General features: G+C 36.9%; 1 protein-coding gene across 1 annotated transcript; it reads right to left on the bottom strand.

Annotated features, from left to right (window-relative positions):
• Nucleotides 1-1142: 1142 nt before the first annotated feature.
• LOC143579050 (SWI/SNF complex subunit SWI3D-like) lies at nt 1143-7146 on the bottom strand. Its single transcript, XM_077062463.1, has 7 exons — nt 6636-7146; nt 5085-5608; nt 3707-4390; nt 3458-3624; nt 2166-2608; nt 1897-2087; nt 1143-1817 (listed from the first exon to the last, which is right to left on the bottom strand). The coding sequence occupies exons 1-7, from the start codon at nt 7093-7095 to the stop codon at nt 1458-1460; spliced, it is 2829 nt and encodes a 942-aa protein (XP_076918578.1). The 5' UTR covers nt 7096-7146; the 3' UTR covers nt 1143-1457.
• Nucleotides 7147-10851: the final 3705 nt, after the last annotated feature.

Here is a 10851-nt window from a genome sequence, read left to right as displayed (position 1 = left end):
CGGTTTCCAGCAATATCCTAGATAATTTCGGGCCAAAATGTGTTTGTATGTATAAAAGTGAAATTATACTTTAAAGTCTAATCCAATTAATCATGATGAATCGCTAGTCCTCAACTCATGGCGGCCAACTAGCAACTAGTGATTTTTACAACATTGGTGTACTGCCCAACCGGGGCGTACGAAGCCCTTAAGCGCCTCCAAGTTATCTCCAGTTTCGGGGGAAACTCATCCATCTAAAGATCCGCTGGTGGTGAAACCCGGACGCCCTCGGAATTGAATTGGAATTGAACCGCGATCACAAAGATCTTGGTTTTCCTTTATTGAGTCACTTGTGCTTTCCCCAAAGTGTTATCTATGGAGATCTAACATGGGTCTCCATTGAAAACATCTTGCTTCCTATCACTACAACACATTAGAAAGGACATGTTGGTTGTAATTTGTAAACATAAAAAAGAAAATAAAACAAATAATATGTTTTTTAATAATTTTTTACTAAACAATGAAACTAGTAATTTATTTGAGTTTGATATTTCTTTCATGTGTATATATATATATATATATTGTGTATTAAATGTTTATCTTTATTACAAGACAATGTATACTCTTCGTGATTGTATGGCTAGATGATAATTCATGATATGAGAAATCATAAACTTCTTGAACTTACACCACAAATTTTGTTAATGGCCCTTAAAAGAAGTCTTTAAATTATGCTCCAAACTATTTTGTTAATGGAAGCTCTTTGAAAACGTTCAACAATGCATGAAAACATTCAACAATGCATGCAATGATCAAAGCCTGAAAGCCTAGCCAAAGTCTTAAACTTATGCGACACCGCTTTAGGATATTCAAACCGAAAGAACAAGTGATCTTGATGTTCACGTTGATCTTTAGAAAACCAAGCGGTTTTAGATTCTTAAGCCAACCATAAATGAAAGAAAGCCTACATCGCGCACTGGTTTAGACCAAGGTTCACAGGTTTCTTTACATTAAGGTCCGCAAATACATTGGTTACCATAATCGTACACCATACATTTGTTAGATTGTGTAGACCGCAACAATACGACGTCAGTCTCATTAACATCACAATGGAAAAACTGCCAATAAAACTACGACCTACGGGTCTCTACAATAATGACACCCCTCTATTTCGAAGAATTATTTAGTACAAACACGACATTTTTGTTTTGCGAAGATACCTGCAACACATCGACTGCATAGGAAGGCTGATCGAAATTCTTGAGCTAAGTTAATAACTTAGCTAAAATTACAAATTTACAAACACAACTCTAAAATTAAAAAAGTTTATGTAGCCATTACAACATACAATACCTACCCATACCTTAATAAGATAATAATAATTAAGTCCAAATAAACCCTAGGTTGTCCTTGTAACTATATTAGTAAATAACGCACCCACACCTACCGGCTACCACTCACATGATCTGCAGGCCTAGTTACTTCATTGCTTGGTTGTTTCCTGCAACTGTTACGGGTCCCACTGGGTTAGAAACCATTGGGTTAGAAAAAGGAGGTACGGGTCCCATCATGGGCCTCGAAAGTGGTGGTCTTTGAGGGGTCATGTTCATTGGATTCGAAGTTGGATTCGGATTTGCATTTGGATTTGGAGGCCTTTGTAATGGATGTCCCGCCATGGGCCTAGAACCAGCAGCACCCGACATCCCCAAACGGGTTGCGATTATCTGGGCCCGTTCATGGTAAAGTCTCTGTTTTGACCTTTCTAATTGTTCTCGGGCCCGTGATACTACGCCATCCATCTCGGTAAAAAAAGCCAGCTTTGTCTCCAACTTGTGCAACTGTAGTACAAATTTATTATTACATATTCAATATATGATGTGGCACATTTAGCCAATAGTTTGTTTATTGACGTCTCACCTGTTTTTCCACCAATGAGGTCGCCAGCTGGCGAATCTGGTCTTCTTCTTGGTCTGCTAAAAACTTAGCCTTGACTGCAGCAGCTGAGATGGCGGTAACAGCTGCACGTGTCAGTTTAACCATAACCGGATCATCTTCAGCGTCTGAATCCTTTTTGTCCTCATTTTTCGAGTATTTTGGTTCTATGTCCACTACATCATTAAACATAACCAAGATATTATATTAAGTACAATAAAATAATATTCTATTTGTAGGTTGTAACAGCTAACCTGAATTCAGTGTGTTTTCAGCCAATGCAGATGAGGGTAATTCCGTCTTTTCTGTCATCTCCTCGTCTTTTGAAGCTTCGGTTGACTCAGAGACTACTAACGCTAACTCTGGCGCACCATCAGCAGAATCTTCTGTTTCCTTTTTGGAATCAGAAGGAATCTCCACTTTATCCTGTTTATCTGTTTCTTCTGTGATAGCAGGTTTTTCAGTCGCTGGATCCTTGTCTTTCTTTGAACCCTTTCTTCGCGTGCCAGCATTTTTTCCTTTTTTAGAAACCGTCGCTTCTGCTGTAACCGTTTCTTCTTTTTTCTCATCAGAAACAGATTGTTTTTCTGTTGTGTTCTCGTTTTCAGTTACTTTCGTGTCTTCCTTTTCTTTCTCCTTATTGGAAGAATCGGCCTTCTCTTTCACGGCTTCTTGATCTACCACTTCTTGCACATCTCTGTATATTACATATTCAGTGTTAGTTATTTTCAAAGGTAGGGTTGTTAGAGTAACGCGTCAACATTAGGGGTGGCAGTTTCCGAAACGACACGAAAAAAAGTCAGCTTTTGGGTTGGGACATCTAACTGTTTTAAAAAACGAGGTTAACCTGTTTAATTGAACATGCCGTGTTCGGGTTAACCACCAACCTGTTTAGGTAAAGAAATGGACCCACTAACCTGTTTACCCCATTTTTTAGAGCCCACCAACTCAATTAACATGTGTACATCTTAGTAATCACCCACCGACCTGTTTTGACCCTTTAAGTGTGTGGGGGTCAGGGTTGATGTTTATGACATGAAAAAATATATGGGTCGTGTTCGGGATTAACAATTTAACCCGCCAACCTGCAACCCGACACAAATGAGACCAGTAAATAGGCCATGTTGATTGGGTTGACCAGCTAAAACGTTTCATCTGTTTTTTTGTCAAATGGTTGATGTATATTTAAAACCAACCAACTTTTCAGTTGTTGTATGAACTGAAAATGGCATTCTCAACAAATAAACAAAAAGTTGAGGGATAAAACCGATGCAAAAAAAAAGTGAAGGAACTAAACTGTTAAAATGTTGAAAGTTAGTTTTGTCCAACATTACCCCTTAACATTCTATAAAAGCGGTTCAAAACTTTTGATTAACGATTTCGGTGACTTTTTAAGTTTTTTAACTTAGTGCAATGACACATTACCACAGTAAACACATAACCCAAATCGATCCATTTTCAAGTAAATTAGTTGAAAGTTGAAACCACCAACTTTAGTAACACTTTTGTAGCTGGTAACTAAATATAAATCTAAAAAATTATTGACCTGTCTGTGTCATCTGCTTTTTTAGTTTCATCCTTAGGATCTTCTAGTACAAAGGAATGTCTTGCAGACAACTGCAAGCCTGTGCCACCCTTAGACACAGATTTCAGAGACGTACGGGCTGATGCAGTTGCAACATTTGGTTTCACGAGCCGAGTGAAAAATGATGCCTGAAAAAGAAACATTAAACAAAGTAAGAAAACTCAAGGAAACACAACGCCCTCCTTAAAAAAACAAAAGAATTGAACTTACCATTGCCATGACAGGGTTACCGGCATCAGCAAAGCAAAGTTTCTCATCAACGGACCCCACAGACTCAAACGCTTCTTTTAATGCTTTCACTGCGATATTCACACCATTTTCCTCTTTATCTTTTAACTTACTATCATCCGCAGATTCTGAAATCTCCATTGGTTGATCATTGTTAGATTTTGGATCCTCTGTTTCTTTCATATCTTGTGAATCACCATTCTCCTTGTCTACTTCCATTTTGTCATCATTTTCCTGTTGACTTTGACCAGCTTCTTTCTTCTCGTCATCAGGACTTTTTGTATCTTTCTTCTCATCATCAGGACTTTTCGCATCTTTCTTCTCATCATCAGGACTTTTCGTATCTTTCTTCTCATCATCAGGAATTTTCGTATCTTTCTTATCATCATCATCATCACAATCCCGAAACGCGTCTTCAATCGGCATCTGAAGAAAATGCAGAATACACTGAGCTTTTGTCTTTGTTGCAACATGTTCAGCAATCTCGTTCCAGTTTTCTTTGAAAAGTTGCAAAGCTTCTAGAAGAAGTAGTGTTTCTTGATCGGTCCATGTTCCGCTACTTGCACCCGCAGCATCACCAGGCTCCATGAGAATGAAGTCCGACGGGGCCATATCGGAGTCGAACTTGCCCTCGTTGAAGCATTCAGTACATAAGTCAAAATCTGCCTGCCTAACAGAAACTGAATCAACATAAAACACACAAATGTGATGTGTTCATGTATGTGTACGTACATCATACATGGAACGTGTTTTCCAGTTTATCACATGCATAATTATCTCCCATTTAGTCTATAGAGAAATATTGCTTTTTTTATCTTCTAAGACCTACAATTCTTTATATATTCTTGTTTTTTATATCTTTTTACTTTCTAAAAGATCCAAACTATACACAAGTTACCACCATTTTTCTACTTAGGATTCCATTATTGTATTTGTATGAAATGAAATCTTTGTAATTTACATTACATGTATAAATCAAGGATTACATGTGTTCATGGAGAATAAAATTTCATAGCTTATTTCAAAATGTGTGGAGAAAAATACATGGAGTTATCTTTTTAGCTCCATTATGCTATAGTTTATTAGTTTCCCTTCTATAATTTACTTAATCAGTAACTAATCATAATATTTAATAATACTTTATTCATAAAACCACGTAGCATGTTGGGCTATTACATACACTATAACAAAAACTTGCCCACTCATGTAAAACAAGCCTAACTTCTATTTAAGTTTAGAAAAATATCAGTAGGTACCATCTGATATAATGGCATGAATAGCATAAAAACATTAGAAAGTATATCAGACTATTGTGATAAAACTTATAACTAATTTGGAGCTAAAAAGAAAAAAAACAGACCTGTTTCTGACAGTGGTAACGCTTACGAGAGCAATCAGCTGCACATGAATTGCAGTGATACTCAACAGATGGTCCCTCAGGATGTGCTAAGTCATCAACTATTATGGATTCAGGTAACCGATATGGAATTGCAGGTGTTGCTAAACTACTCTTCAGTACAGCTGGAGAGCACGATTGGCCCGAATCAAAGTCAAAAAGTTTCTGTATCAATGAGTTGACTTTTGCAGCTTCTTCAGTATCACCCACTGAATTAACAGTATCTGGTTCAGGGAGTGGATGGTAATTAATCAGCCCCCAATAGTCCAAAAACTCCATCACCTCCTTTTTAGCATCCAATTCTCCAACTGATATCTCAGAAAGATCTTTTTTTTCAATCTGAGTGTTGGGATTTTCATGAAATCTTTTCATGATTGCGTTTCGAATTTCCATGTAACTTTCACGAGTCCGTTTCTCTGATTTTCCATTGAAGAAAGAAGGCAGTGCTTTCTCCTCCAATGGATGGATTTTTGTCCATGAAAACCAACCTGCAAAAATCAGTGTCAGTTTACAGTAGATCATTCTTATGCGAATAATCACTAGCAATATTCAATAACAAAATTTACACGTATAAAGTCTAACACAATCAAGAAAAATGATTCAATGTCTCAAGTATATACTGAAAATGAAAAATGCCAAGTTTGAATGTACTCTTCACTGATTTTAGCAATATCAAAAGTGAGAATATCTTAATAAGGCTAGCATAGACAATGCTATTGCCAAAACTCAACATATCAGGCTATCCGTACCCCTAAAAAATAATCTCCAGCCACAGGTAAAGATTATTAAAGTTACTGTTAACTATAAAGATACTGTTATTATAGTTGTTAGTGTGTTACCACTAGCTTTTATAAGCATATGGGCCCGTAAGACCAAGATAGGTTTCTCTATCGTTTCTAGGGTTAAAGGTTTCTCACTTGTATATATTAAGGGTTCTCCCCTCCATTCTAATTACAGCAATCAGTTAAATATTATATCCGGTCTCTTTTTACAGCTACTAAATACTTCTTTACCCAACTGAAATTTGAAATATGGCCAATTTTCAAGCTTGAGTTAATATATACAAAAAACATCTATAAGCAACTTTGACTGACTGACTAACTATATGAGATCATAATCCAATGTTATGTTGTATAAACCCCTAATTTTACTGTAACAACAACTACTACTAAACCCTAAGCAATCTATCCACATTAATTAAAAACTAAAAACACAAATTCAATTAAACATTTCCACAATCCACATTCTCTCACCAGCCGAATTTTAATCCGATTAATCCCCTATTAATCGCTAGTCACTACCCCACCGCCCAACTTGCGCCTGGCAAGTCCTACAACACTGATCATAATCCAACATTATATTCCCTCTTTTGACTCTAGAAACCCCCTAATTCTACCGTAACAACAACTACTAAACCCTAACTTAATTGAAACAATCCACATTGCCTCACCAACCGAATTCTGTTATCGCTAACTAAATATAATTAACCAATTTGCACAATCAACATTGACTCACCCGCCGAATTCGGCACAACATGAACACTCTCCCCTCTCCTCTTCACAACCTCATACTCCTTCTCCACTTCCTTCTCCACCGCCTCCCACGCCTCGCGTCTCGCATTCAACTCCTCCTCCACCTTCGCCGCAACCTTCGCCGCCAACACCTTCCCTTCCCCTTCCCCCTCTCCACCACTCACCTCCACCGCCTCCCAAAACGACGCCGTTTCCGCATAATTCGGCTGTAACCTCGCTCTCGTCAACGGTCCGTTATGGATCGGCGAAAACAACAGCGGCGATGGCTTCTCTCGTGTCTGACGCTTTGACGATGATGCTGTTGGTGGAGTTGAGGTGTTACTGGTGTTGAAGTTTGAGGATTTGCGTTTTACGCCGCGGCGGCGTGACGGTTGTGGTGGTTCTGATGACGAAGGCGGTGGTTCGTCGGCGGCGGTGGCCGGAGAATTGTGGTTTTGGTCCATTTTTTAGGGTTTCGAAATGAACTCGGAGATCTCTATACAGAGACTATACACAAAACAATATTATTTGTGTTATTGTGTGTGACTGAGTTACTAGTTTCTTAGCTGCTCCTTTGTACCTCGAGTTTGGATTGATAAAAAGTTTAAAAATATCGAGTTTTTTTAGTCTGAATCTTAAAAAATAGCTCGTTAAGTTATCTAACTCGAGCTTGAGCCTTATGTGTTTATTATTCTTTTATTTTCTTTTTTGATTTATGTTATTAATTTTGCATTGCATCGCTGAGCTCGAGGTGAGGTTTGGCTCGTGTAAGGCACCACATACACGGGGTCAAACCAAGGTAAAGATCGTGAGGATTTGCGCTTCACGTTGCGTCGACGGGAAATTTGGTGTGGTTTAGAGGATGATGAGGGTGTTGGTGTGTTGGTGGCGGTGGATGGTGGATTGTGGTTTTGGTTCATTTTATGGGGCTTGTTTCGGAACGAACTCGAAGAATTGGAAATGTATAGAATATACACACTATATTGATGTGTTATTGTGTACAATGCGGTTCACCGTTGTTATGGTGTTTAGTGTAGGGACAATGGGGAAATATGAACCCGAAGGGAAAATGTTGAACCTAGCGAAGAAAATGTGGCTATAAACCAAACAATTGATGATTCAAACATTGGTTGTTCTCCATTAAGGTTTTTGTTAAATTGCTACTCCCAAACCAATTAAATTGTTGATACAAAGAACTGAAGACTAAACAACTGTTTAGCAAATATTCAAGATTCAAAGCTGAAGACAAACAATTGATGGTTTAATCATCAATTGTTTAATCAAAGATAATTAGTTCTCATAAGATTCTTTTATAGACAGTTGTTTGTATTTTTTTCATCAGTAGTTTGTAACATATTTGATTAGATGTCGCTTTCACCTTTAGCTCATCATTAGTTTTACACTTGTATAAAATAAAGAAGAGAGTCTATTCTTCATTAACACTTTACATCACACATTCATCTGATCAAAGTACATTTGTACTAAAATTCAATAAATATGAGCTAGATTGAGGGAGAACAATAGATTTTAATCATTCGGTTATAATTAATACAAAATTGTTCTTCCATGTGAAACCTTCCATGGCTTGATTAATTTTCGTTGCTTTTAACTTTGATAATACTAATTGATTCATAATTTCAATATAAATTCAATTAATGTGATGCTAATTCAATTAAAGGATTAGACCAGTTGTTACTGTTTCATTGGTGTAACTCAGGTTCATTAGCTTAGTTGAATTTGAATCTAGATCCCAAAAATTGGTATAAGAGCTATGGATCTATGTAATTGATCTAAAAATTAATTCAAAAACAAAATTATAAGCTCAAATTGATAATTCAAAGTTGTGGAATCAAGTTTTAAGCAAAGCTCCGTTGATTACTCTGTTGCTAGCGAAAAACCTGTAACATTGAGATCATGTCGTTCGTACAGGATCCTCATAACACGGGTTCAACTTCGAAACCACCAATGTGGTTCGAGGTCAATACAACATATGCGCTTAGATAATGCTTCATCATCTATGCAACCAAAACACAAGTTGTTGGAGGTCACTCGTTTATGGGCCTCATTCCTCAGAAACGGTTGATCCATTATATGGTAAAAAGACGGTTAAGAAGGATTCTAAGGATTATTATGATCAAGATCTACAGAAATTTGAATTGGATGTCAAAGCTCTTGCTACGCCTGCCATACCGATTCCAAATGAAATTTATGGTGGATTGATTCATTGTAAATCTACCAAGGAGTGAGATGCACTGAAAGAACAATTTGATGGAAATCCACAAGTTATTAAGGGTACATGTGAAATTCTCACACAACAGTATGAGACATTTTGCCATCTTAAAGAAGATAATTTAACTCAACAATTTAAAAGGTTCACTACATTAATAAGTGAATTAAAATCGGTTGATGTTCATTACATAAACTCTGCTATGAATAACATAATTCAGAAATCTCTACCAGAAAATTGGGATACTCGTGCTATCATACTAAGAACATTACCCAATTTTAAGAATCTGAGTTTGACAATTCTCCATGGTATGTTGCTTACACTTGAAAGAGAAATCAGTCAAAAGAAAAAATGTTGACATCAACTCGTAGATCTGCTGATGATTGTACCATTGGATCAACACTTTCGCCACCCTTTACACTTATTATGCTAAATGGGACTTCTAAACAGGCCATCAAGGATTGTTGTAAAGCTATGAAAAAAGTCATCAATGAGTGTCGTGATGAAAACTCAAATGGTGAGCGGTTGCAATGAGAGATTTAATGAAGCAACATACCATGGAGAATTGTCAAACTCAGATTCTTGAAATTGGGTAATGTTTTTAGTATGATAGCATGAGTATCCCAATTTTCTGGTAGAGATTTCAACTCAAATGAGAATCTAACGAAGCCTGTATGCGCGCACGAAGATAAACGAGCTGAAACGGACGAAATGGCCTTGGCCACGCCACGCGACCAAGGTGGGGGTCAATGGTCATGTTATGCAGCACCCCAAGTGCCCAAGAAAAGCCAGAAATCATAAAAATGGCTATTTTGTCTTCTAGTGGGCTTTGTGAGCTTGTTTTAACATATTTTATATTAGAAAATCTAAACATCTATATAAAGAGTTTTAACCCTAAAAACGAATTTATCACCATTCCATCAGCCACCACACCTGCTCTAGGAGAGAAACCAAGGAGGACAAGCTTACAGTTTATTTTTTATCCTTTGGTTGTCGGTTTTGAGTATTTTATCGATTTTAAGTTCGTTTTTGGTTTTTAATCATTCAAACCTTTTGTAATCAGATTTATATGAACATGTTCATCACTTTTATATATATTTGCTACTGTTCATTGATTGTGATTGGCTAGATTGGTTAGAATCGCCCAAGTTTGATGTTTAATGGTTGATTTATCAGTTTTCGTGATATTACTGTAAAAGTTCATAATTTGTGATATTATTCCATGAACCTTGATGCCATTAGATGTATTTTAAGCTTCATGAGCCCTGATTAGTTGATTGCATGAATTTGTTTCATGTAGTCGTTAATTGCTAGTTTGGTTAATATTGAGTGTGTTGATTGATTGTGGTAGACGCGTGCCATTAAGGTTTGTGTTTATTGAATCATTTAGGTTAATAGGATCATCTTCTTTGAGTTGGACTAAGACCGTAGGTGTCGACTTATGTTGCTGGTTTAGTTGATTTGGTTAGTCGTTGCGAGACCACATGCGGTTTTCCAATTGTTGACTAGGTTAGTTTGTAAGTTGAGTTATTTTATCCTTAGTATTGAATTACCCCTCTTCTCATAGGTTTGTAATTAGCTCGAGCCTTAGTGAGATCTGTGATTTAGACATGGACCAAGTTATGAGTCATTATGGTACGTAAATAAACAACCGTAAATTAAAAGCTAAATAGATGTTAGGGTTTTTCTGGTAAAACTGACCGTAGGGACCCATTTTCCTTGATTCCATCTATCTTAGTTCATATTTAGAAGCCGGTTTCAAACACTTGTTAACACATGAGCCATCCTATACCTGTTAATTCATCTTACCTAGGTGATTCGTTTTCTTATTATCGTTAAATCCTGTTAAGTTTCCAGTTAGTTTCGTTGCACCGTTATTTAAGTAAAGTTAGTTAAGTTAGTTTAGATATATAAGTTAAACAAGTATATTATTTAGACAGGACTTGAGTAGGTTAGTAATATGAGACACCTTACGTGTCTTTGTGTTTGATAC

This window comes from Bidens hawaiensis, unplaced genomic scaffold (genome assembly GCF_021521415.1).
Source record: "Bidens hawaiensis isolate Kalapana, Puna unplaced genomic scaffold, B.hawaiensis_p1.1 tig00029595_1, whole genome shotgun sequence".
Classification (NCBI taxonomy): Eukaryota; Viridiplantae; Streptophyta; class Magnoliopsida; order Asterales; family Asteraceae; genus Bidens; species Bidens hawaiensis.
This window is presented reverse-complemented; position numbering and strand designations above follow the sequence as displayed.

What these genes read in the sequence shown, in the direction of transcription:
- LOC143579050 (XM_077062463.1), bottom strand. Translation starts at nt 7,095, where the DNA reads ATGGACCAAAACCACAATTCTCCGGCCACCGCCGCCGACGAACCACCG. An exon ending in GTAACCCTGTCATGGCAATG is followed by an intron (nt 3,625 to 3,706) that starts GTAAGTTCAATT and finishes TTTCTTTTTCAG; the next exon opens with GCATCATTTTTCACTCGGCT. An exon ending in TGAAAACACACTGAATTCAG is followed by an intron (nt 2,088 to 2,165) that starts GTTAGCTGTTAC and finishes TTAATGATGTAG; the next exon opens with TGGACATAGAACCAAAATAC.